This window comes from Phacochoerus africanus, chromosome 15 (assembly GCF_016906955.1).
Source record: "Phacochoerus africanus isolate WHEZ1 chromosome 15, ROS_Pafr_v1, whole genome shotgun sequence".
Lineage (NCBI taxonomy): Eukaryota > Metazoa > Chordata > Mammalia > Artiodactyla > Suidae > Phacochoerus > Phacochoerus africanus.
In genome coordinates this window covers 44162055-44188900 of record NC_062558.1, presented here as the reverse complement: position 1 = coordinate 44188900, position 26846 = coordinate 44162055, and the positions used below count along the sequence as shown (strand labels likewise).

The window sequence follows — 26846 nt, the reverse complement described above, 5'->3', positions numbered from 1 at the left end:
TGCAATTGCACTAAGAGGAATGACAAACTATTGAGTGCTTACTATGTATGCTTCAGTCTGTAAAGAACTCCACCTCCGTTAAATCCTACCACAATCCTCAGACTGGGACTTGGGGAGGGCTCCAAAGGCGTGAAGGTTCGGACCCAGGACCGAGCTCGTACTCACCCGGCCTCCCGGATGCGACGAAGCACGACTCCGCTGTCCACCTCTGGATCCGCTCTTAGGGTTCGGGCTGCAGCCGCCGCTACTCTCTGCCGCGGACGCCGAGATGCGGAGCGCCTTCTCCGCGGAGATGCCTCCTGCCAGGATGCCAGAGCCGCTGCCTCCGCCGCCGCCGCCGCCGCCATTGGCTCTGACTCCAGCGGCGCGCTTGGCCCTACGTCATCAGCGCGCGCCAGCTCCGCGGGAACTTTAGCGGGTGGTGGGCTCAGGTGGCTCGTGACCCTGGGACTTCGCCGCGGCGCGCGTAGGTACCGAGCAGGAGTCTCTGAAGCCTCCGGGTCCCGGGTCCCTAACCCCGATTCCCGGGCTGCCTGGCTACTCCGGCGGGTGGGCGGCGCCGGGCGGCGCGGGGACACGGAAGGGAGGCCTCTCCGCGCTGTGACCGGGGACCAATTGACACCCTCCGGCCCCGAGCCTTTGCTCACCAATTCCAGCCTTATGGAGCTGAGGCCAGACACTTCCCGGTGCAGTCGGTGGTTGCCGATCGCTTCCTGGACCTTCGCAGTCATTAGCGCTCCGTTTCCTGCTCTGCTGGCCTACTGGAGCCATTTCCTACACCATCCCCACCATCCCCTAGGCTTTGCAGGCCACGCCTTGACTCTCCCGGTCTTTCCTACTGCTACTTCCCAAGTCAGAGCTTCTCTGGCCACATCCCAATACCTGCCCTATCCCAGGACCATTACCAACTTCTGGACCTTGCAAAAATAAGCGAGAGGAACTTGGCAGTGTAGGACCCACTACTCTGAGAACAAGGGATGGAGGTTTCAGGCTGCAGTCCTTGGATCAGCGGGCTTAGATGCCGCCTCCACAGGCATCGGAATATGCTTCAAGGTACCATGATTGTGTCCCTGTGGAGGCCCGCCCCAAGGCATAGAGAGCTTACAGCCTTCAAAATAAAGTGATGTCCTCCCTAGGGTCTTCTCTCTACCAAAGGAGTTTTTTTGCCTTTTTTTAGGGCCTCACTCGCGGCACATGGAGGTTCCCAGGCTGGGGGTCCAATCAGACCTACAGTTGCCAGCCTACACCTCAGCCACAGAAACAGAGGATCCCAGCCACATCTGTGACCTACACCACAGCTCATGGCAATGCCGGATCCTTAACCTACCAAAAAACTCCTATTGTGTTCCTAGGAAGATGACAGATGGTGAAAAAGCATTTGAAACCTTGACGCTGGGGAGATTAAGCTTGGAGAAAGTGATAGAAGGAACACAGTTTTGAAGTGACCAGAGGGTTGTCTTGTGGAAAGATTAGACCTTGTTTTCCTGGAGAGTGTTTTCCAGACCAGTGTGTGAAGGTTAGTGGGGGTGTGGGTGTGCAATTTCAGCTTGGTGGGAGGATAGATTTAATACTGTGAACTGCCTGTCTCGAAGGAGTAAGCCAGAGACTGGCAAGGTAGTTTTTGAAGAGGACTCCAAAAGAGAAAGATTAGAGTAAGAGATGGCAGCATGCCTTATGAGTCTGAAATTTCATGATGCTTTGAGTTCTCTTGCCTCTTGTGGGAGTCTGAAAGCCACTTGGTAAATTTTCTCTTTATTGTCTTTTAGAAACTTGCTCAGCTCTGGGATTCTACATGTTCAGATTATTTTGGGGGCTGTCAAGATGACAGTTCCTTAATTTGAGTCCCATTATTACTACAGCAACCACCTTATTTGTATAACTGTCCTTTATACCCAGAGCTTTTTCACACCAGTTACTTATCTTTTGTGTGACATACTGCTCAAGTAACTACAGGACTTACTTGGAAGGCCTGCTCCCCTCTCTTTTGTATTTTGAAACACACTTTTCAACTTTCTGGAAAGCTCTTTTGAAGAAAAGCATTTGCTTCACCCTGCTGGGTCACATGCTCACTCATGGGATTCTGAAATAATCTATTCCTTGTGTTTATTTTAGGGCCAAGGCACGGATGTTTAAACGGGAAGCTTCAACACTTTTTAAAAACAACCTTCAGAATGGCTTTGAACCAGACAAGCTAGAGGTTGCTTTAGAGCACTGCCTTCAGCATGCATCTCCTCTGTTAGCCTTCCTGGGCGAGAAACTCTTCGAAGGGGTTGTTCTGCAGAGGGCAGAGAGCTGATGGATTTGAATCCGATTGGTGGATTTGACTTTTCTGGTAGAATTCTCTTGCTTTATTATATTCCTTCCCAGAGTTCTGAGAGGCGTGGAGGTATTAATGGGACTGAAGTGCCTAGAAGGAAGGGAAGCAGTATTTTCATGCTGAGTGAAAACTAAACAGGTGACCGTTGTGACTGGAAATACTTAAAGCTTCCCACGTCTGGATTTGCTGGATTGGGGACACAGAGGAACTGTCACTACTGGGGAGAAAGAAGCTAGACTGGACAAGAAAACCCAGATAAAGAGAATGAAGGCCACCGGAGAATAAATGGCCACCTCCACCTTGCCAGAGACAAAGTCAGCCTCCTGGTGAGTAGCAAGGCTCTCAGTGCTCTAGTTCCTGAAAGACTGCTGAATGGATATTTGGGTGTAACTGAAAATTCTCAGGCAGATTTCCCTGACTTTTTTTTTTTTTTTTTAAGTAGCCACTTGATCTTATTAAGTGCAGGGGAGGGGAAGATTCTTTTTCCTCAGAGCAGCGAAATCAAGTGTGGGGCCATTTCTCTTCAAAGCTGATGTGTTGTAACCACATGAGCCTCTTGCAGGGTTTGGATGAGTCCCGCATGGCTGGTAGATTGTAGAAAAGACAGCTGTGGCTGGATCCTACAGCGGGCTTTGATAATACTGTGGGCACAGGACTCTTCACGTTTGAGAGACAAGAAACGGTTGCAGTGCAGAATTACCCCAGGAGAAGGGGTTTGGCCAGACTGGCTCTTGAAGTGTATTACACAATGTCTGCCCGAAACTCAGTTCCCTTCTCAAACCCAAGTGGGCTAAGCCTGTCATAATTTGGTTCAGCAAACATTAATCAGGGAGATGAAAGAGAGAGGCTTGGTTTCAATAGAATGGGCAGGATGTAGTGACGGATTATATGTGTGCAGTTTGAAATGACACGCAAGTTTTTGTTTTGTGAGCCGTGAAGAGTGGGGGCGCTTTCACCCTTTCTAACTAGAAGACTGTACCTTCTGATTGCCTTCGTCCAATTCTGCCTTCCCCTACCCCCTGCCTCTGATAAGTACAAGTAATCGGATCTCTTAGAGTTTGTTTGTTTGAGGTACAATTGACCTATAAAGCTATGTTAGTTCCTGATGCCCAAATCAGTGATTTGATATTTCTATACGTTACAAAATGTGCACCACCCAGCAGTGGTTTCTGAGTTGGGCTTGAAACATTTTTGAGGCTCTTTGATCTGCAGTTACCCTGAGGCCAGTTGCACACTGGGCTTAGGACTCAAGATTCTTAAGTGGGCTCTGCTAGAAACAGTTAGTGCCTGTCATCAGGAAGATAAGGTAGGAGCCAAGGAGGGTGGTAGGGGGAGGGCATGGTCCAGGGGAGAAGAGCAGGTGAGACAGAGCAGTCATACGCTCTGGCCTGACGTGTGCTTTCATAGATTGAGAGTTAAATCCCAGGTCCTGCCTGGGGAGTTGGCTTTGTGGTCTGAAAGAGGTAATTATACCCCTGAGTAGACCCTGAGTCTTCAGGGAAGAGTAGAGGGTTATGGAAATTGAGAAGAGAGCTTCTGGGGTGGGGGTGCTGGAAGGGGATCAGAGGTTGGATGAGGGATCGCATTAAAGGACCAGTGAGGTTTTGACAGGCAGAGAGGGGTGTGGTGCCTCTTTGGAAACTCTCAGACACCCCCACTTTTCCTGTCATAGACTCACCATCCTGAGTGAAGACTACGTTTCCCGTCTCCCTTTGCTCGCCACGACCCAAGGCTGGCCTGGCAGATGTAGCACACACCGCAGGCCCTTGGCAAATATGTGTTAAATGAATTCCTGGTAAACGGACTATTTCCAGAGATCGTGCCCAGCAGTCATGAGGGGACTAAGACATTCCTAACTTACTTTGTTATCAGAGCCTTAAAAGACACTTTACCAAACCACATGGTAATAGAGTTAAGGTTCAGCATCTCAAGTCAGAGGTGTCATTTCGGGCACCCAGGCTTTCCTTAGCTGCTCCTCTGTCTTTGGGGGCTGGATAGAGGCATATTTTTAGTTTGACTTGACTGCCCTCATGAAACGGTTTTATCTCTCTGTAGCTCCTGGGTTCTTTCTCCTGGGGCCATGAGAAGGCTTTTCAAATACTGAGAAATGAGCCCCTCTCTGGCTGGGCAGCAGGAAGCTGTGTTTACAAGGCCTTGCTCACGGGATGGAAGGAAACACGGCTCCCTTTTGTTCTCTTGCCAGGTGGAATTATTTTTTCCTTTATGATGGTTCCAAGGTGAAGGGAGAAGGAGATCCAACCAGAGCCGGCATCTGTTACTTTTATCCCTCTCAGGTAAGCTACACAGCATCTTCTTGTTCCCTTGGGATCCCACTGTCTTCAAGTGGTGACTTTTCAAAGGTCTGTGGAAGGTTTCCATCTGGACAGTTCTCTTTGCATAATCCAGGCATTTGCCACTTCTACTCTCTTATTCTATTTTTTTTTTTTTTTTTTTTTTTTTGGTCTGTGCCCAAGGCATACAGAAGTTCCCAGGCCAGGGATCAATCCCATGCCACAGCAGTGACAATGCAGGGTCCTTAACCTGCTGTGCCGTCTTGGAACTCCATACTCTCTTGTTCCCAATTGTCCTATTTGTTATTGTCATGGTGTTGAGGTGCCCAGGCACCCCAGAACTTAGGCTTTCTCTAGTTCTTGTTACTGTCAAGATTTTCTGTCTGTCCCCGTTGGATAAAAACTTTTCTTCTAACATATGCCAAAGTAAAAAGGAGCCTATCATCAGCCTTCACATGGCCCATCACCAGTTTCAGCAATTTTCAACATTTGACCAATTTTATAGGACCCATCCTAACTCCCCCCACTTTTTTCTTTCCTGGACTATGTTGAAGCAAATCCTAGACATTGTGTCATCTCACCAGTACCAAATAGCAGCTCTCACCAAAAATGATGTGTTTTTTTAACATCCCATTCAGCAAAGTGACAATAATTAGTAACAATAATTCCTTAATATCATCTAATACATCATATTGAAATTTTGCCTTTATTATCTTCGATGTACTTAGTCCTTCCGTTCCTCCTTCCCCCTTTCTCCCCCGCCCCTTCTTCTGCTAATCAGCACCCAAACAAGGTCCACATACATGATTTGGAAATTTTATGTTTTAAGTCTCTTTTATTGTATAACAACACTCCTCACCCTCCTCCCACCCCCAGCACTGAATTATTGAAGAAGCCAGGTCACTTATGCAGAAGAACATCAGCACATCCCCCTCTCTGGATTGGGCTGATTACTTCCTCATGATGGTATCATTTAATGTCTTCTTCCCAGGGCATTTCCTCTAAACTAGCAGTAAGATCTAGAGTCTTGATTAGGTTCAAGTTCAGCTCTTTTAGGCAGGAGTTCTTCATTTTTTGTTGTATCGAATAATGTCTGTCCGCCCCACAGTTTAGTTCGAAGATTAGTTAGGAGATCTGTATATTCGCTCATGTGATTACACTCTGACTTGGAGAGTGGGGATTAGACTAGGCTGCTCTGGCCACTCCGCAGGGGCTCTGACTGGGGATAAAGGCTCACGCTTCTACCCATGTAAATACCTGTAATCCCAGGAACAGAAATGTAGTTCTGGGCAATCATCGGATTTGTTCACTGTGGGTGTCTGTGATAGTTCAGTCATTCTGGGCAGGGTTCAGCAAACTTTGTCTAAAAAGGGCCAATGAAGGGGTGTTTTAGGCTTTGCAAGCCGCGTAAGGGCTCTGTCACATATTCTTTTGTGTTGCTGTTATTTTGTCAACCTTAAAAAAATGTCAAAACCATCCTTAGCTCATGGATTATATAAAAACAGGTGGCAGAGTCCATCTGGCCTGCAGGCTAGTTTGCTAACCACTGCTCTAAGGAACGATGCAAGAGTTTAAAAGCTTCAACCTCACGCCTGGAATTTGCCCCTTTTCCCAGACCCTGCTTGACCAACAGGAGTTGCTCTGTGGACAGATTGCCGGGGCTGTCCACTGTATTTCTGACATTTCTGGCTCTCCTCCCGCCCTCATCCGTCTGCGGAAACTTAAGTTCGCTATAAAAGTGGACGGCGATTTCCTTTGGGTAAGTTTAACCCGGAGCCAACGGGTGTGTGGCTACCAAGGGTCACTTGTCTTGGAGGGTTTAGAAAGTATATGCCTCCCTGCCCAATCCAAATATTCCAGCATGCAGAACATTAACTAGAGTTCAGTATCTGCTTGTGGTTCTTCCTCTCTTTTGAGGTAAAATTTATTTACATATGATGAAACACACAAATCTTGGGTGTATCATTTGAATGAATGATGCCAATGTGTAACACAAATCCCTATGAGATACAGAATGTTAGCATCATGCCAGGAAGCTCCCTTATGTCCTCAGTTCTACCCCCACCCCTATCCCAGGTAACCACAGTTTTGAATTTGGCCACTGTAGATTAGTTTTGCCTGTTCTAGAGCATCGTATGAGTGACGTGATGCATGTCGCATTCCTCCATAGGCTGCTGTCCCGCTGCTTAATGTTTGCGAGGTTCATCCACGTCGTTGCATGTATTGGCACTTCATTCCTGTTTATTGTTGAGTCTGAATGTATCACAGTCTACTTATTTATTCATCCTTTTTCTGGACACGTGAACTGTGTCCAGTTTTGGGCACTTAAGAAAAAGGTTCTAGAAACATTCTTACACAAGTCTCTTTGTAGTCATATGTTTCATTTCTCATGGGTAAGATCTAGGTGTGGAATTGCAGGGTCAAGGGTATGTGTCTTTTGATTTCATAAGGAACTGCCAGACTTTTGTCCAAAGTGGTTGTACCATTTTATATTCCTACCAAGAGTGTATGCAAATTCCAGATACTTCCACATCCTCATCACCACTGGCGAGGTTGGTCTGTTTAATTTTAGCCATTTTGTGGATGTGAAGTGGTATCTCACTGTGGTTTTAATTTGCATTTCCCCAATGACTAATGATGTTAAGGCTTTTTATGTGTATATCTTCTTTAGGGAAATAATTGTCCGAAGCTTTAGCCCGTTTTTTAAATTGGGTTTTCCTTTTTTTCTTGAGTTGTAGTGTTCCTTCTATATCCTCTGAATATCAGTTCTTTGTCAGATATATATTTTAAAGATATTTTCTCCCACTTTGTGGTGTGGCTATTAAGTTTCCTAATGTCTTTTGATGAGCAGAAGCTTCTAGTTTTAATAAAGTCTAATTTATCAATTTTATCCTTTATGGTTATTGTTTTTTGTTTGTTTTCACTTATTTCGGGCTGCACATGCGACATGTGGAAGTTCACAGGCTAGGAGCTGAATTGGAGCTACAGCCGCCAGCCTACACCACAGCCACAGCAACATGGGATCCAAGCCGCATCTGCAACCTATACCACTGCTCACGGCAACACCAGATCCTTAACCCACTGAGCGGGGCCAGGGATTGAACCCACATCCTCATGGATACTAGTTGGGCTTGTTACCACTGAGCCACAACAGCAACTTCCATCTTTTACAATTGTTGTTTTCTGTATCTTGTCTAAAACCATTGCCTACCTAATTGGAGAAGACATTCTCGGATTTTTGTTTGTAAGTTTCATAGTTTTAGCTCTTAAATTTAGGTCTATAACCTACCTAGAATAAACATTTGTATATGGTGTGAAGTAAAGGCCAAGGGTCCTTTTTTCCATATGGATATCACGTTGTTCCAGCACTACTGTTGAAAAAACTTTCCTTTTCCTATTGGATTCCTGTGGCTCCTTTGTTGAAGATCAAATGACCATTTAAATATGGTTCTATTTCTGGGCTCTCTCTTCTTTTCCATTGATCTTTTTGAGGATTCAATACAATTACTACACTGTCTTTTTTTTCTTTTTTCTTTTTTTTCTTTTAAGGGTTGCACCTGCAACATATGGAAGTTCCCAGGCTAAGGGTTGAATTGGAGCTGCAGCTGCTGATCTATGCCACAGCCACAGCAATGCCAGATCTGAGCTGCATCTGTGACCTACGTGGCAACTTGTGACAACACCAGGTCCTTAATCCACTGAGTGAGGTTAGGAATCAAACCTGCATCCTCATGGACACCATGTCGGGCTCTTAACCTGCTGAGCCACAATGAGAACTCCAAGTCCTACACTGTCTTGATTTCTGTAGCCTTATAATAAGTCTGAAAATCAGATGATGTAAGTCCTCCAAACTTATTCTTCTCCAAGTAAGCTTTGGATATTTTAGGACCTTTGTATTTCCATCGTAGAATCAGTTTGTCAGTTTCTAAAGAAGAGCTGGTTGGGATTATTAGGATTTCATTCAGTCTGTAGATTAACTGGAGAAGTAGGCACTTACTGTGTACAGACTGCTCCGCTTGGATTACATCTGCAGATGGAATGATGATCCTTGCCTCAGTGGAGCTTACATTCAGAGGGCTTTTTTTTGTTTTTTTTTTTTTTTGTTTTGGTTTTTTCTTTGGTCTTTTTTCATGACTGCACCCAAGGCACATGGAGGTTCCCAGGCTAGGGGTCTAATCGGAGCTGTAGCCACTGGCCTATAGCACAGCCAAATCAATGCTGGATCTGAGCCGTGTTTGTAACCTACACCACAGCTCATGGCAGTGCCAGATCCTTAACCCATTGAGCGAGGCCAGGGATTGAACCCATGTCCTCATGGATCCTAGTCAGGTTCGTTTCTGCTGAGCCATGACAGGAACTCCTCAGAAGGCATTTTTAAAATTTATTTGTTTTCTGTCAGGGTTGGTTTGTTTGTTTAAGTTTCTGATGATTCCCTTAGGAAAGAGTCCTACAGGTAGAATTACTGAGTCAAAGAATACCAACTTTTTTCAGGCTCTTTAAACCTACAGCCTGATTACTTTCTAACCGAGCTGGTGTTTATCTTCTGTGGCACTGAGCACCACACTCGGCACTTTGGAGCCCCAGGACTGTGTGATCATCCCGGCTGTGCTCTTGATGGAAACACTCCATCCAGCTGGAGAGATGGGGTGGCCATTTGAAACAGTTTGAGTCTAGTGTTTGCAGTGAAACCCAAATGAAACATCCAGGGTCCAAAGATCAGTACTGACAGTATGAGGGATTAGGAGAGGGGTCAGCATTGATTGGAGTGATGAGAACAGGCCCCTGGGGGTGCTGGAATCTTTGGTGGGCATAGGGGGCGGGGTGAGCCCCAGGCAAATGAACAGAAAACAGGGGGCATTTTAGGTCGGGTACCTGAGTGGGTACAAAAAGTATTTGTTCCCTGCGGAGACTGGCATGGCTGGTGGAGGGTGTCGGGCCTCAGAGAAGAAGGATTTTGATGGGCCAGTGGATTCTAGCCATAGCTAGCCCTGGATGCCAGGATTCTGGGCTTGGCCTTAGAGAAAAAGAAAGTGCTCCTGGTCTCCTTTTTATAGGCACTGGGCTGTGCTGTGGAGCTCCCTGATGTCAGCTGCAAGCAGCTTCTGGACCAGCTCATTGGCTTATTTCATTTTTACAATGGACCTGTTTCTCTGGCATACGAGGTATGAAGATGGTATTGACGCGTCTCAGGTGGAACCTCTTTACCAAAACTGGTGCTGCCAGGACATGGCGCTTACCCTGGGGTCTGGTACTTTCCACAAGCACATGGTGCCCAGCCACAAGGCTGAGGGCCCTGGAATGCCTTTCTTCCTCTGTGGCCTAAGTCCCATCCATGCAAGCATTCCTCCCGTCCGCTCCTCCCTGGGACAGCTGGGAAGAGCAGGGCCTGGTCTCCGCCCTCCCCTCCCGGCCCCCTGGGCTGTGGGGGCAGGTTATCAGGAGGTCGGGGCCCTGCCTGTGTGGGAAGTTCAGAACAGGCCCTCCCTTTGGCCAGTTTCCTGTGTGGGGACAGTTTTGCTGATAGCTGGGGTCCTCACCAGAGAGCATGTCCCTCAGAATCTCGGGTAGTGACCGATGGCTGTTTCTGTCTCAGAGCTGCTCTCGGGAAGCACTGAGCGTGGAGTGGGACACCTTCATCGACCAGATCCTGAGGGACACGGGTGACCTGCACAAGATATTCAACTCCCTCTGGAACCTGGACCGAACCAAAGTAACAAGCTCAGCCCCTTGCTCGTTGCCTTTAGGAATAAGGCTTCTGGACACTTGTTTTTTCCCTTAAATGAGCTGTATCTCAGTCCACAGGGTCATTAGGATTCCACGCAGCCCTCACAAGTCGTGTGAGCTTGGACAAGTCAGGTCACCTCTTGGAGCCTCACTCTTCTTACCCAGAAAATAGCCACATTAGACCTGCCTTCCAGAACTGTTCTGATGATGAAGTGAGACAAAATGTAAATGACAGAAAGCAAATGCCCAGGAAAGGGTATTATTATTTTGCTAGTGCCCCAGAAATGGTAAAACTCATGGAGTTCCCACTGTGGCACAATGGGATTGGTGGCATCTTGGAAGCGCTGGAACGCAGGTTTGATGCCCGGCCCAGCACAGTGGGTTAAAGGCGTAGGTCCCAACCGTGGCTCTGATCTGATCCACTGGCCCAGGGAACTCCTGCCACAAAGTGGCCAAAAAAGAAGAAAAAAGAAACAAAAAAAGAACCACCTGCCTGCACTCCAAGCATCTCAGGGGATGGGGCATATTCTGTATAGCCAGCCCTCTGTGAGGTGTCAATGCTTGTAGGTGACGGTGTCCCTTTAACAGAGATGTGGCATGGGGACCCTGCTAGAAAGGGGATGGGTTTGGAGAGCTTCTTTTTTTTTTTTTCTTTTTGGCCACCCTGAGGCATATGGAGCTCCCAGGCCAGGGATCAGATCCCAGCCATTGTCTCCACCTAAGCAGCAGCTTCTGCAATGCTGGATCCTCAACCCACTGTGCTGGGCTGGGCATCAAACCTGTGTTCCAGCGCTTCCAAGATGCCGCCAATCCCATTGTGCCACAGTGGGAACTCCATGAGTTTTACCATTTCTGGGGCACTAGCAAAATAATAATACCCTTTCCTGGGCATTTGCTTTCTGTCATTTACGTTTTGTCTCACTTCATCATCAGGCTTTGGGGGTGAGTGTGTTCACCTGGCTCCATGACCTGAATTTGAGAGTCAGGCACCCCTCTCCCGCTGCCTCCTGCCCTCAGTGTTGATAGTCAGGGTCTCCTTGGCAACCTGTGCTGTCGCCTATGAAGAGCCATATGCCATATTTACTTTAACTTCCAGCTTCCAGAGAGGCCTCCTTGTTCCAAGACTTTGGCATTTGGTGGTGGCAGCCGTTCTGGGTGTAAGAGGCGTGACACAGCTGGTGCCATGTAGCACCTCTCCTTCCAGGCGTGGGTTCTGACCTGTCCGTCTGCTATCCAAAACCCCCGTCCCCACCGTCCCTTGCTGACCGTGAGTGTGCTGAATTGTGGTGTGTTTCTTGCCCGGCACAGGTGGAGCCCCTGCTGTTGCTGAAGGCGGCCCTCATTCTACAGACCTGCCAGCGCTCCCCTCACATTCTAGCTGGCTGCATCCTCTATAAGGGACTGTGAGTAATGCCAGATTCTTCTCCTCCACCCTGCCACCTGCCACAGAACTGACCATCCGGCCACCTCCAGATATGGTTGGGGAGCTCTGCAGGGGGCCAGTTGTGGGTGGTTTTATTAGGCAAACAGCGGGTAGTTTAGATTTTGTAAGGTCTTGACATCTTTGAGCAAAGTTGGGAAATTTGAAACTTGTGTCCAGAAAAGAGTTAAGGATATAAAAGGTAGCTTTGAAGAGGTCCATGAAATCCTCGGATGGAGTATGCCTTTGGGGTGCTCAGTCTCCAACCCTGGGTGGCAGCCACCAGCACTGTCAGGAGAGGGACAGGAGGCCCTCAGTGCCTTCCCATTGCTGCCCGGGCCCCATGCACTTGCCTCAGCTTCCGCTCTAGCTCCTGCGGCCTCATGGCGGGTCCACCTCAGGTTGGCTTCCTAGACCTCACTGCACCTCTTCACCCAGCTGGAGGGCCTCTTGACCCGAGCACCCAAGAGCCATCCAGACCTCCTCCAGGCCTCGTGGAGGCAGGGGGACTGTTGCCCTGTACCCAGAGCTCTCTGATGACCAGAGTTCTAAGTGTTTCTTTTCTGTGTCTGTGTTCCTGTGTCTGACTCCCCAGGATCGTCAATACCCAGCTCCCGCCCTCCATCACGGCCAAGGTCCTGCTTCATCGAGCTGCACATCAGGACCAGGTATGGTAAAGCTCACTCGCCTGGGTGAGACACTTCCTCCGGCATGACTGTCTTTGTGTCAGGCGAGGCTGATGCCCAGTGCTACGTGGATGGGGGCGGCTGCCGTCTTGTCCTTGTCAGGATCCCAGGTCCATCTGTGTGGTTTTCCTTAAGAGTGAAACTGAAAGACAATGTTTTCTTTTGCACAGTAGACTTGGATAGTTGGCTTTTCTTCAATCCAAGTGGAGCTATGAGAATTTGACTTCCCTTAAGAATGGCCTTTAGGTCAAAGAGATGTTGGATTTTTCAGAGAAAGACGGTAGAAGATGACTTAGGAAACAGAAACTTTTAAAATACTTCCATCTTATGTTTACTTGTTTCTATAATGAAGGAAAAGTCATCCGTGCTCATTGAGAATAAAATTGCTTGCAATTGGATGGCACAGAAGTCATCACTGCTGGTATCTAGCATGTTTCCTTTGAGTTCGTGTTTTCTTTTACTGGTTTATTCTTAGTGAATGAAGCTATGGTTTTATATGTGTCATAAGGCTAGCTTCTTACACTTATTAAATCAATAGACATTTAAAATGTGTCTGGGGCTCTATTGCAGCTCCTTCCCACTGTGGGGCGCATGTTGCTAGAACAACCTTTCTGGTAAACTACTTGGTAATGGGAGGATTGATGATGCCATTGCCTTTTTCCTAATCATTTAGCTCCTAGGAATCAAAACTGTATCACAACAGGGTTTATGACAATGAAAAATCAGATATAACTCTAAATGTCTAAGGTAGGAGCGGGCAAACCATAGCCTGCGGGCCAGCTGCCTAGAGACAGAGTTTTATGGGCCTGCTTTTGAGCTACAACTGCAGGTTGAGTAGTTGCAAGAGACTGTATGGCCACAGAGTCAAAGATATTTACTAGCTTCACCCTCTACAGACAGGTTGCCAATTGCTGGTCTGAAATAGAGAAATGATTCTTTCACCTGCACCACTTTAAACATCATAAAGTTTTAGTCAGCTGTTTAAAATGGCCTTTAATGACATTTTAAGCATTTTAAAGCATTTTAAGATGCTTTAATGACAGAAATTGCATGTCACTCTTTCAAGCTGAAAAGTGAAATTTTATATAATGTTGCCTCTAAGTATTAAAAAAAATGCAGATTTAAAGGAAAATATGCCCAATGTTCACAGCACTAAATTGTGGGCGAGGGAATTATATGCAATTTTTTTTTTAAAGAATTTTTGTCTAGAGTTAGCTTATGTAAAGAAAAAAAAAGAAAGCCTATGAAATATAGGCGTGAAAGTCATTCTGGTTAGAAAAGCAGTTTGTTTTTTGTTTTGTTTTGCTGGGTCATTTTGGAGCCTTTAGGTGGAGATGGAAATTTTCTTTCGAGAAAATTTCTGTTTCTCACCGTAACTGTAAATCAGATGGAGAAAGAATGGGCCTTGCATCTGGTTGAGGTTGAATCCTTTACCGTGAGGGTCACAGGCCCTTCGCACTTTTGCTGTTGGGATCTGTATGAGTTCTGTGCCAGGGCTGTGGCAGATAAGGCTGTGTTCCAGAAGCTGTGTTCTCTGGAGGTCTGAGAGAGAACATGCAGGCTTGCTGATATTCCCAGAGGAGAAGCTGAGAAATCAGAATGCAAAGCCTGCTGTGATTCTGGATGGCACAGCCACCCCCAGCCAGCGTGGGCCCAGCTCTTGCCTGACCCCGGCCTCGGTGGGGAGCAGGCAGCTTAGGGAGCTTCTGTTCCATCTGCCTCGCTATTGGCATGTGGTTGGGACCAGCACTCTGGGCCTGGCTACGTTTTGTGAACAGATGGCACCATGCAATCCTGATGGTTAGGTCGGGGAGGAAGCGGTGCCCAGTACCAATTTCTGTGCCTGTTTATTTTCAGAGAATACCTACAGGAGGGGATGCCCTGCAGGAACACAGTGAGTAGTGAGGTGCCTTGTTGCACCTTGAGCATGGTCTCCAAGCTGCCTGTCCCTATTCAAGTCACTTCAAAGACCCAATAGTCCCATGGGGTTATTCCATTGACCGTAAGATTACAAAAATAGAGCTTCAAGGACAAAATTAGCCATCAATTCCTAGTTGTAAAGGTCCTGATTTTAGGCACACTTTTTCACTCCCTGTTTTCAGGTCCTCCTTAATTCACCATTGCCAGACAAATAAGTTCCCAAAGGTCACAAATACGAAAGGGTGAGATCAGTGGCAACCGCCAGAAAGGTCTTTTGCCACAATGGAGGTGTCCCCAAGAGGAGGATTTTGTTTTATTTTGAAGCATAAGTTGGGGCAGATCCCTTTTGCCACTTGGAAGTGCTTTTTTCTAGTTTCTGCCCTTTTTTTAAGTGCCACTAAAAGTCACTCTGGGAGCAAAGTTGCCTATGTGGGCTTTTCCTTGCTGATTGCAGAAGTTGTAGCTGCAGTTCTGTGGCTTTTGCTCTGGGCTGAGGAGTGCTTCAGAGAGCTGCTGTCTGAGCTAGCATTACCCCAAGAACAGGTCCTGCCCCCCTCCCATCTTTTCTGATCCGGGGGTGAGCCCTGTCCACATTGCTTTGCAATTCCAGGAGTGGCACTCCCTCCAAATGTCCAGATTGTGCGTGTTTTCCTGACCGAAGAAGAAGCCGACAGCCTCCATGAGTTCCCCCGGGAGCCTGTGACCAGGTGAGCAGGCTCACAGGGGTTCCTCTTAAACCACATGTTGGGCACAGCTGCCCATGGGACCACGCATTCTTCCATAATTCCATTTTCTCCATGTTCTGCCTTGGAAGGGCATCTGGAGCTTCAGCCTGTAGATAGGAGGCACCTGGCCTAATGAGATGAGCGCAGGTTTCAAATTCCAGATCTGTTGCTTGTAGGCTGTGTGACCTTGGGCAAGTCCATTCCCTGCCTGAACCTCAATTTTTTCATCTATAAAATGGACCCGGTTACATCTCCTTCCTGGGTTCATCATGAAAGTCGCCCATAGTATATGTGTAGAACCCTGTATAGGCCTCAGAGCCCACCTCCAAATGTGGTGGCCTCTGAGTCAGTGGGCTCTGCCGCTTCCAGTAGGTGATCCTGATGTCACTCCTCTGCTTTGACCATGGCCTCGTCTTAGGCTCTTTGGCCTCAGCACCCATTTGTCAGGGATGCCCGTGCGTTTTAGGGAAACACTGCTTTAGTCTCGCCCAGAGAAGGGCCCTTGCCCGCACTTGGTCACCTGCTCCTTCCTCATGCCCACCTTGCTTGCTAGTGCCCCAGCATCATCAGCCAGACTCCAGGAGCCCTCAGCCCAGCGCCCTCCAAAGAAGGGTTTGAGCACAGCTGTCCTGGAAGAAAATGCCCCTGAGCACGTGGAATCCACCATCTGGACCTCCACGACCTCCCCTGAGCCCACGTCTCCTGACACTGCTTGGTCAAATGGCAACTGGGAGAATGGACACTGGTCTGGCCATGATCTGGAGAGCATCAAGCCTGTAAAACTGCCCCACACCACCTGGAGCAAGGGGCCTGGGCTCAGCTGCTCCCTGGGGAAGGAACCTGGTTTGTTCAGGGCAGGAGAGGAGCTAGACTTGTCTGAAATCCATATTCCAGAAGCTCAGGAAATGGGAGCATCCTCAGGTTATTTTGCTTCATCACCTGTATGTGCCCCAGATAGGGGGGCTCCTGGCTGCAGGGACTCTGTCGGTGACACTGGCAACCCTGAACCCAAGCTACCTGAGGCCCTGCCTGGGGGCACAGCCATCGGCAGCCTTCTCCACACCTCTGCTCTTGAGATGCTCCCCCAGAATGGAGCCCTGGAACAGCTTGGAGACCTTCCTGGTGACAGCAGCCAGACCCTTGGAAGGACAAGTGGGCTGTTGCCATCACCTTGCTTAGATTCGAGGCAGACAGGACCTGAGCTTCCCCTGGAGAAACAAGACGCAGAGCAACGTGGTGATGGGGTTCATGAGAGCCACTCAGCCCCCAGTCAGGAACTCAGCTCCGGCTTGGCAGAACCCCCAGGCAGAACCAACTCCGGGTCAACCCTGACATCCAGCGTGGGGCTTGTGCGGATGAACCTCTACACTCACAGTGTTAAAGGCCTGGTGCTGTCGCTGCTGGCCAAGGAGCCGCTGCTGGGAGACAGTGCGGCCATCGAGGAGGTGGTGAGTGTGCACCGACCCCCCACCCCTACCATCACCTAACAGCCCCCTCCTGCCTTCTAGGAGTGTGGAGAGGCAGGGAGGGGATGGGGGCTCAGGCTTCGCTGCATGACCTCCTGCAAAACGTCCTTGTTCATACAGTGGGGAGGTGGCAGCCTCCCTGGGTGTTTGTGGAGGTAGGTGAGTGTCCAGTACAGGGCATGGAGCCAAGTGCAAAGGCATCCACAAGTGTTGCCCTTTCCAGCTTCTTCTACTTTCTCTGAGCCTCCGGTTCCCCATCAGCAGTGTGGGTGCAGTGCAGTCCCGTAGGCGATGACCACACTCTGCTGCTATTGCGCCGCCACACTAAAGGCCTCAGTCCCTGGCCCAGCAGCCCTAGGCTCTGTGTGCCTGCAGCCTGCAGTGTCACCACCTGGGGTGGGAGTTCTCCACTAACCCCGACTTACCCTGTGTCTGAAGCTCCTTCTGAGAAAGCCTGAGACATCTGAAATGTTAATTCGCTCCAGAAACCTCCTCTCAAACCCTTGCAGCCCCTTCCCCACTCAGAGTGGTAAACCGACCTTCTCTGGGGCCTGGGCCCATGCTGGAGATCCAGTTGCCATAGTAACAGTCTTGCTTTAGTTGGCAGGGAAGCGGTAGTGGGAAAAACAGCAGGTTGAAATTGCTGCAGGGTGAGTGGTGTCCTGGGGCTTGTCTTGTTTTTGTTCTTAAATCTATGTTGGTCTAAGCCCATCTTATTAGCATGCAGGGCCTTCAACCCTCCATAAACGAGCCAGCCGGTCCCCTTGGAGCGCAGTGAAGGAGGAAGGCGGCGTCCCCCTCAGAGACCGCACCTCTGAGCACCTGCCCTGCTTCTCCCCTTTCCATAGGCCCTGCGTCACCCTCACCGAGTGGGGGCTTGGTGGCCTCCCTCCTTCTCCTTCCCCATAGCTCTGAGTGATGGCTCCACCTCCTCCTCATTGTGACAGCACGGGAACACATGAATGCAGTTCTGTGCATCTACCTCCCAGCAGACACGTTGGCTTCACGGTCTGTCCTGCTGAGCACCGAGCTTAGACCCAGCATTTTGAAGGCCCTGTGTTTGGATGCAGTAAAGTGGATACCATCTTTCTCTTTTTACTTCCCCCAACCCCCCAAAACGAAAAATATAGCACAGGCTGCTCTTGGAGAAGGATGTAAATTAAGATATATTCTATATTCGCTGTATCTAAATACCTTACATCTGCCACTTTAGCCAAGGCTTGGAACAGCTCTGGGGCAGGCATGGTAACCCCTACTTTATCAGTAAGAAAACCACCTCATTCAAATATAGAGACCTAATGCACATGCTGGGTCCCAAATTTCTGCTTGTTCTCGTCCCCCACCCCCGCCCCCGCGGATCTGACCTCGACATGGAAGGCAGGATGGTGAAGGAGTGAGTGCCTTGCTCTCTGTGGCCCCTGATACACGGACATGTCACCTGGTCTGTCACTGCCCGTCCTTGTCAGGACAGTGACTGCTCTGGGCTTTCAAGGAAAGTAGAGTTTGGTGTTAGGTAGGAAAGAGTTCAGTAATACGGAAAAGGGAAACTAGTCCTTTCTGAAAAGGCTAGGGCGTGACTTTGATCAGCTTGGTGGTTTGAGAACAGGGCGGGCAATCAGACCTGCAGGCCGTGGGCGACCGCCCTTACTGCCTCTTTGTCCCAGACCTACACACAGAACACTTGACCTGATTTCCCTCCATACTCTCTGCTGCTGTCTGGAAAAGCCAACCACCTGCAGAATGGTAAACAACAGCTCAGAAGCCACCGTGAGCACAGCTCCCATGGGACGGACACAGGCCAAGATGCCCTGTGTTGTTTTGCCATCATGTCTATCAGCGGATCAACTGCCACCTTTGCCCTTTGCTGAGGGTGGGGAGCGGGGAGCTGGGTAGGGGAGCAGCCCAGAGAGGTCAGGATTGGTTCAGAAGGAACGGAGTAAGGCTTTCACCAGGGGGCAGCATAGAGCCACTGTTTCCTGCTCAAAACCCCAAATAATCATCTCATTGACCTTCAACTACAGAGATCAATTATTCATTGCTACAGTAGGACATGGGGCTGTGTGTGTATAGCAGACAAAGCCTGAGGTCAGTGTGCTAGCATAAAATACGACAAAGCACCCCTCTGCCTTGAAACTGGTGCTTCTGAGCAAATGCATGTTCCTGCATCAGTTCTTCTGCTTGTTTGGGGACACTGACACTGGAACCACTTGCTTTGCTGTGGACTGGAAAGCAGAGGACCCAGGGACAGCCCCAGCTCTGTGTCTCTAGGGCTGTGCTAAGGGTCTCGTACGTGGTGGTATGTCTCAGCGGCTGGCAAACTTTAACACAAAGGAGCGCACAGCAGATGTTTTCTGCTTTGTACAACTATTCAACTCAGCTGTTGTAGTACAGAAACAACTATAATAAACAGGTGGCTGTGTTCCAGTACATTGTTTATGGACACAAAAATTGGAATTTCATATAATCTTCACATGTCACAATATTATTCTTTTGATTTTTTTCCTAACCATATAAATATATAAAAACCATTCTTGGTGCTCAGGCTATACAGAAATAGTCAATGGGCTGGAGCTGCTCCACAGGCTGTGGTTTGCTGATCCCTGGTATATACGCAAGCACTTGGTTTTCAGTAGAAAACTGTCCACGTGTCATCTGGTATAAGGTCTTGTGATTAACTGTGTTGATGGTTAAGTGATTTTATCTTGAGGACAAATTAGGCAGAAGATTCCAGAAGTGGTGCTTGGTGCCTACAGAGAAAACTTGGGGTTTGGCACAGCTCACTCTCTGTCCCCATGGTCCCTTTCCCTGGGCACCAGCTGGGGGTGGGAGGGATGACTGTTGAAGATTCCTGAGGTCCAGAAACCTCCAGCAAGGCTGTGACTTGACCTCATGGTGAATCCTGTCCACACAGACACCTGCTCAAACAGGAGCCTTGCCTGCATCTGTTAACTGTGGGTGAGACTGTTCCTGGAATCTGAGTAGGGACAAAGTGCTGCTTGTCCTCCTGTCCCCTTACTACACATCCTGGACTCAACCCACACAGCTCAGGAGTTGACGGTGCCTGGCATGAGTTATGCCCACTGTCAGTCACTGCATGGTGCTTTACTGAGCACTTCCTGGGGGCCCCGCACTCTGCTGGGCCCTGGGGATGCAGAGATGAGGGTGTAACATAAAACCTGCGAGCCAGACTTACTGCCTTTAAGTATCATTTCTGTGACATTCAGATAGAAAAACTAACTTAAGCCCAGAACGCTCCCCCAGATAACATTTGAGCTTCATGACTTTCATCTCAGAACATTCTCTTTGCATCTTTGTACCTTTTACATGCACTTATTTTTTTTACACAGCTGTTGTAAAATAGTCCAGGGACAAGTCATGTGAGTCCAGGGACAAGAGCTCATCAAAGAGGTCCACTTCCCTAATAATGCTCATTTTCATATTCTTGACTTTATGAAAATTCTTGCCTGGTGGGTAGCATGTTAACATGTACAGTATATGTTATTTGACTTCATCCACTCAGCAGATGAAAAAAAAATGAGGCACAGAAAATTCAGTGATTTGCCCTGGTCCTCTGGCTGGGAAGAAGCTGAGCAGGATGCCCTTCACCTGGAGCCAGCTGCTGCCCTGGGGCAGAGTCCTCCTGTGGCTAAAGCAGCCCCCATCCCACCCCCCGGGAGGCCCCAGCAGGCCCTGTTTCAGACTGAATCTATGGGGACGGGACTGATGTACTTGCTTGGGCCCAAAATGGAGCTCAGCCATTTGAGAATGATGTTGCAGGAAAGCAGTTTAAGGATAAAGAACAAAGTTCATGCTGTATCATTGGCTTATAAAACTAGTATAGATCATCATTTATGGTTTATAAACTTCTTCGGTTTATAAACAAAGCATCATACACACTGGGACAGTCCCGTGTTCCCACCTGTGCCTGCACATGACACCCCCTGGGGTGAAATACAGGTGTTTGGGTCTCACCTCCTGGACAGCCTTCCTCAGCTGGGTTCCTCCTGGAGCCAGACAGCACAGAAAACCACACACGCTCCTCTGTCCTTTGAGAGCAGTGGCTGGAACCACACTGGAGGGAGGCAGTGGACAATTTCTCAGTCCTGTGGAGCAGCACTGGGGGTGGGGGGGCAGGCCATCCGTACCCAAAGCCGTGCAGCCAGGGCAGGAGGGCCATGGTCAGGAGGAGGTGCACCAGGGCGCCGGCAGAGGCTCTGTCTAGATGGTGAAATTATGGGCCATTTTTCCTTTTTTTTCCTTTCTTTTAAAATTTATTTTCTGTTCTCCTCTATCTCCTGAATTTTCTACAAGTTCAAAAAGCATTAGAACATAAGGGCGGAAGTCAGGACTTCTCCAAAATCCGGTCAAAGCACTGGCCAGAGTTTTGCTAAGTCAGGTCCTGTGGGTGCTTTGCTGAGTGGGGGGTGGGGGGCACGCTGGCTGGACTTTGCAGCCTGCCCTGTCCCGGTCTCCACAGTACCATGGCAGCCTGGCGTCCCTCAATGGGCTCGAGGTGCACCTGAGCGAGACACTGCCCCGGGACCAGGCAGCCTCCATGGCCAGAACCTACAACTTCACTCACTACGACCGCGTCCAGAATGTGCTGGCAGGTAAGGAGCAAGGTCCAAGGGTCCCCGAGGCTCCAGGTGCCTCCGGGAGGTGGGTGGGGTTCAGAAACCCGGCCAGCACACGGGGTGGTGCCCTGTACTCAGGATGCTGCCTTCTCACTTGGAGCCCAGCTCCCACTGGGTTCAAATCCTCATGGCAGACATTTCTTTGCTCATTTGTCCTTTTTTAGCTGTTTCTCCAGTGTTTTGAGAGAAGCGCACACATGTTCAAATATCTGTATAAGGCTGCCTCCCCCCGATTCAAACATGCATGTGCAGAGGCCATGCTGCTTCCTGTCAGGGGTGCCATGCTTCCTGTGGGAGGTGCCACTGCAAGACCCAGCATCCCAGCCTCTGTCCCGCTGGCCCTTGGCATCTGCACTCATGGCTGAGGCCTTGATCTGTCCCAGTTAACAGTCCTGGGGTGGGTGCTGTTCACAACTTCCATGCCCTCTTTTGGAAGCCAACCTGCCTCAGGAGGCCACAGCCCAGGACCGCCGCTTCCTCCACGCCGTCAGCCTCATGCATTCTGACTTCGCCCGGCTGCCCACACTGTACGAGGTAACCGTCAGGTGAGCGTCCCCTGGGTCACTCATCCCTGCACCAGGAGCCACCTTCCCGGCCCTCTGTGATCGCTCCAGTGGCTGCTGTCATCTCCCCTTGTGCTTCCCCGTGGCATGTGTTTGCTGGTCCCATCCTGGGGCTCAGGTTGCTTTAGGCACCAGGTACAGCAGGAAGGGGACCTAAGGCCCTCGCCATCTTGGGGCTTCTGTTACTGTGGGGGTTGGGGGGCTCAGCTCAGTCTTTTTGCCGCAAACAATGCTGAAGTGCATCTAACTTAACAAGTCCTGCACCAAGTGAAACATTACCCTCCCCTCACCAGCCCCCCCCCCCCCGAAGATACCCAGTTACTAGTTTGTGGTGTGTGTTACTCCAAGTTTTGTTGTGTCTTTTGGTTTTTATTTTTTCGCATATAAAAGATAGATGATTAGTATTTTAAATTATTTTAATGGTTCTAGAAAACGGGAGCATTCTAATGTGCTGCTTTACGAGTTCCTTTTTTTCACGTGTTGCAAACCTTCATGCCAGAAGATCTAGATTCATTATTATTGTCATTTGCAGTATTTAACCAACCAAATTCTACTTTTTCTCTCTACATGCTTCTCTTATGAAACCGGTAGCAGAAAATAAGGCAAGTTACAGGGTCAGAAGGGGAGTGCCTTCTCTGTGTATATTTTTCAGTTAAGTCCTTGGAATGATTTGGTCAAGTATGGTTTTTTGTTTTTTGGTTTTTTTTTTTGTCTTTTTGACATTTCTTGGGCCGCTCCTGCGGCATATGGAAGTTCCCAGGCTAGGGGTCTAATCGGAGCTGAAGCCGCTGGCCTACACCAGGGCCATAGCAACGCTGGATCCGAGCCGCGTCTGCAACCTACACCACAGTTGCTCATGGCAACACCGGATCGTTAACCCACTGAGCAAGGGCAGGGACCGAACCCGCAACCTCATGGTTCCTAGTCGGATTCATTAACCACTGCGCCATGACGGGAACTCCAAGTATGTTTTTTTAAACCTCACTTTATAGACGAGGAAATTGGAGCACGAATAGGATGGATGACTCGTTCTGCCACATTCTTATTTAGTGGCACAGTCAGGATTTGAACCCAGGTGTCTCACCTCTAAAGCGTGTACCCCCTCCTCATGCATTTCCAGTTCCGGGGGGCAGTGTGGTCAAGAGAGAGAGGGGTGTGGGCCCTTGACTCCACTGTCATGGTGACAAATTCCTAATGCCTGTCACCTGCCACACAGGAATGTGCGCATTTCTGTTGCCCAGCGCCATCTGCAGCCAATATTTCTGAATGTCTTTCCAAAATAAATGTGTCTCTTCTGGCTTTAAGTCAGAGCTGCTGCCTCATTAGCAACCTAGATGTGGTTTGCGTCTATAGCTTGGGAACTGGTTGTTTTGGAGGCTGGAGGCTATTTTATGAGATGGAAACAAGTTAAATGTCAGCATCTGATCCATCAACCACCTTGTGGCCCTGTGCTAAGCAATGGTGAATGTACATACTCATTCATTCTCAAAATGATCTCAGTGAGGGAATTTACTGTTGTCATGTCCATTTTATGGATGAGAAAGCTGAGACTCAGAAGGGTTGAGTAACTTAGCCAAGGGCTCACAGCCAGGAAGTCACGGGTGGGTTAGCTACAGGTGTATGTGACTACAGATCCACGCTCACAGCCAGCAGGCCGCACTATCCCCTCTCCATGGCTATCATGACTAGTCCATGACTTGTCCTGTGGGCCAATAACCAGTGCCTCACAGGGGCCTCTGGGGTCTGAGTCCTGCACAGGCAGCACTGGACTGTTGCCTCTTCTTCCTCTAACAGGAATGCCTCCACAGCTGTGTATGCCTGCTGCAACCCTGTCCAGGAGACCTATTTCCAGCAGCTGGCATCAGCAGCACGGAGCTCTGGCTTCCCAAGCCCACAGGATGGTGCCTTCAGCCTCCCAGGCAAAGCCAAGCAGAAGCTGCTGAAGCATGGGGTGAACTTGCTCTGAACCGAGCCCCAAGCAGACATTCATTACCCAGCAGATGACTGTCACATCACAGCCCAGCAAAGGAAGCTCTGCCTTGTTAAACGGGAAAGTCCCTGTATTTTTTTTCTTGGAATAGTCCCTTTTTTAAGGACTGGAACAACATTGGAGTGTTTGTTACTCCTTCTGAAGACTGGGGTTGGAGGGGGGTAGTTCCTCAGGTCAGCAAGACTGTGAACTGGGTGGGGACAGGCTAGACTGTGCCCCTTGCTTGGAAGTGGGATGTGCTGCCGGTCCCTCCTGAGTGAGCATCCCAAACAGGAGTTTCCAAAAGACTTTGGTGCAAAAGCAGAGCTGTGCTTTTCAGTGGTGGCTGCGTGAAAGGGAACAGCATCCGTTTGTGTGTTTCTGGGCCGGTGTGGCACGTAGAACATCAGTTCTGTTACATTACAGCCAGACATTTTATGAAAATACATGCAGGACACAGGATGAAATCATTTTCCCAAATCCGAACCAGATGATTACTGGAAATACCTGAGATTCCCTTTGAAAACTGTGATGTTAATAACTTTGGTCTCTTTTTCTTGAAACAAGTTTCTAAGGGCTAAAAATAAAATAGCCAAAAAGCTGAGTTCTGAATAAATGGTGACATCTCTAGTGACAAAGTAAGGGTGAAGATATTTCATATATGTTGTGTGTGTGTGTGTGTGTGTGTGTGTGTGTGTGTGTGTGTGTGTGTGTTTTGCATGGGCACGTTTCTCTTTGTGCCACCTGGCCCAGCCTGGCCAGGTGAGGGTGGCAGGCTCTTGCAGGGAGCACCAGCTTCAGTGTGGCTGGACCAGCACACCAGGCCTGTTTCACCCTTCCTCTCACCTCTCTGGGGTCCCTCCTGCCATTGGCTGACCTAAGAGGGTGCGCTTCCCAGATGGAGGAAGCCTATACCTCACACTTGGAGAAATATATATTGTCCTACTTCTCTGCCAAATTCTGCAAGGAAAAATTCCTCATGAGTCTCAGTGCCAACCTCCCAAGGAGCCTTCCCACTACAGACCTGCACATAACAGGCTCCCTTGCTGTTGTGGGGGATTTATTTTCAAGCAGCCAAACTTTCTTCCTTTGCCACTAATCCTCCAGAATTGTGAGACCTCCAAGTCTTGAGTTTGGTAAAGTTCCAACCTGTTGTATATTGAAACGGGGACAGAACCTGGAGCCCCTGAGCCCACTTTCCTCTGCCCCCGGTAGCTCAGCTACCTGCCTGAGGGGTCTTCCAGACAAGATCCGCTTTGCAAGAAACTCTCTGCCCCTGGGCCCTTTCCTAGACTCAGGCCATTTGCAGATCTTAATCTTCTCTGTTTTACTTTCAGAAAACTCTCTTCCCACCTTATTTCCCAGGGCTGCTGTTGAACCTAAAATGCATGCAATACAAAATGCTTGTTCCTGAGAATCAGCACTCAAGGCACCTGGGCCTCCCTCTGAGCTGAGTCTCAACAATCACATGCACAGCAGATGGTGAGACCCAAGTGCCACAGTCATTTTAAAATAAATCCACAATTTCTTTGCTACAAATTAGGGACCTAATTCTCCCCTTGAGTGCAGGCTGTACTCGGTGATTCATTTTTAATGACTAGAAGGTAGCCAGAATGACAGTGTGACTTCTGAGAGTAGGTTACAGAACGTCACAGCCGCCATCTCTCTGGGTTCATCTATTTCGGGGAGAAGCCGACATTCAGGCAGCCCCATGGAGAGGCCCCCATGGTGAGGGTCTCCTGCCGACGGTCATGAGGCTTCTTGGAAGCAGGTCTGGTCACCTTCAGAGGACTGCAGCCCCTGCCGACCTCTGACCCAACCTCATGAGAAAGAGCCAGAACCACCAAGCCGAGCCACTTCCAAATTCCGAGCCCTCAGAAAGTATGGGAGATGATAAATGTATGTTATTTTAAGGCGCTCCTGGGTGATTTGTCACAGGGTGATGGATAATGGATACGCTTGCGAGCCCATACCTCATCCACCGGAACAGGCCCTTTACAGCTTTGGTGCAGGGACCCTTCAGCCAAATGCTAGATAAAGCCTGTCCTGGATCCCAGCTACTCCTCTCCCTGGTGGAGATCTGGGCTGCACAGCTAAGGAAGGACCCGTGGGCACCCCCTGGCCTTTCTTCCTACAAGTTCCATAGTCTGGCCCTTCCTGCGGGAGCCAGCCCCACGCCTGCCCTACCTTCAGGACAGCCTCCCCTGCCTTGGTTTATTGACACCAGTGTGCCACCATCACCCAGGACAATAGCATCCCACCAGTGAGCAGGGAGCCCAGGAGGAGGGAGAGGAAGGGAGAGGCTCTGTTTTGGGTCAGCCCAGAGGCTGCCACCCGTGAACCTCGAGGAACAAGTTCTCGTGGCGTGATTAACAGTGGCAATCAGACTGTTCCCTGGAGGGATGCTGAGCCTAATCAGACTGCCTCCTGCTGGAGGGAAGCACCTAGGCTCCTGGCTCTTGTCACCCTGACAGCATAGCAAGGGGAGACTGCACTCTGGGTGTGGTCACCCACTCTGGGGTCATCTTTACTCCCATGGTGGTCCTTTCCAACTTGGCTGAAACGCTCTTCAAACGCCCCTGGTTACTGCATTCCTCACACCCGTCCTGCAATAAGCAGGTTCGCCCGCCTCCCACATGTGTGCATCCTCACGCCAGGCCACAGGCCATCTCTCATGGGCCCAACGATGGCCCGCAAAGGCACCAACCAGGTTCTGTGATCAAGGTTTTGCAGGTGTGATAAAGGATCCTGAGAGCCAGGTTATCCAAGTGCCATCACCGTATGCTTATGGGAGAGGCAGAGGAGACTATTCACATGCGAGAAGGCCATGTGAGGCGGCAGCAGAGAGGGAGTGACGCGGCCACAAGTCTAGGAACCCCTGGGCCACACATGCCGGAAGAAGCAAGGGATGGATTCTGCCTAGAGCATCTGGAGGCAGTGTGACCCTGTCCACCCGTGATTCAGGTCCAGCAAAACCTATTCTGGTCCCCAGAGGCATCAAAGAATGAGTTCTGTTGTCTTAAGCCACCGACTTCGCAGTAATTTGTTAGAGCAGCCACGGGAATGAATATGCCAACCCCACAAACTTGAAGGATCTGTCCTGCCGGTGCCAAGTCCCCTGTCCCTCGACA

At 49.4% G+C, this 26846-nt stretch overlaps 2 protein-coding genes across 14 annotated transcripts in view; one reads left to right on the top strand and one right to left on the bottom strand.

Annotated features, from left to right (window-relative positions):
* Positions 1-864, bottom strand: part of SRRD (SRR1 domain containing) — a 29094-nt gene extending 28230 nt beyond the window's left edge. For all 5 annotated transcript variants that reach the window (XM_047760931.1, XM_047760929.1, XM_047760930.1 and 2 more), the window contains exon 1: positions 166-864. In XM_047760931.1, the coding sequence (XP_047616887.1) occupies positions 166-731 (566 nt within the window). In that variant the 5' untranslated portion in view covers positions 732-864. The remainder of the gene's footprint in view (positions 1-165) is intronic.
* On the top strand, positions 375-24353 carry HPS4 (HPS4 biogenesis of lysosomal organelles complex 3 subunit 2). Of its 9 annotated transcripts, none has more exons than XM_047760921.1 (15): positions 378-466; positions 1353-1516; positions 2113-2643; positions 4521-4611; positions 6224-6367; positions 9663-9770; positions 10202-10318; positions 11641-11735; positions 12348-12420; positions 14296-14332; positions 14969-15065; positions 15637-16531; positions 21027-21159; positions 21620-21728; positions 23541-24353. In XM_047760921.1, exons 3-15 carry the CDS (start codon positions 2603-2605, stop codon positions 23710-23712), a joined length of 2112 nt encoding a protein of 703 aa, XP_047616877.1. In that variant the 5' UTR covers positions 378-466; positions 1353-1516; positions 2113-2602; the 3' UTR covers positions 23713-24353. The 9 variants fall into 9 exon arrangements, with proteins under 9 accessions (XP_047616876.1, XP_047616881.1, XP_047616883.1 ...); XM_047760922.1 differs by having other exon boundaries at positions 378-470; XM_047760920.1 differs by lacking the exon at positions 1353-1516 and having other exon boundaries at positions 375-466.
* The last annotated feature ends 2493 nt before the right edge of the window (positions 24354-26846 follow it).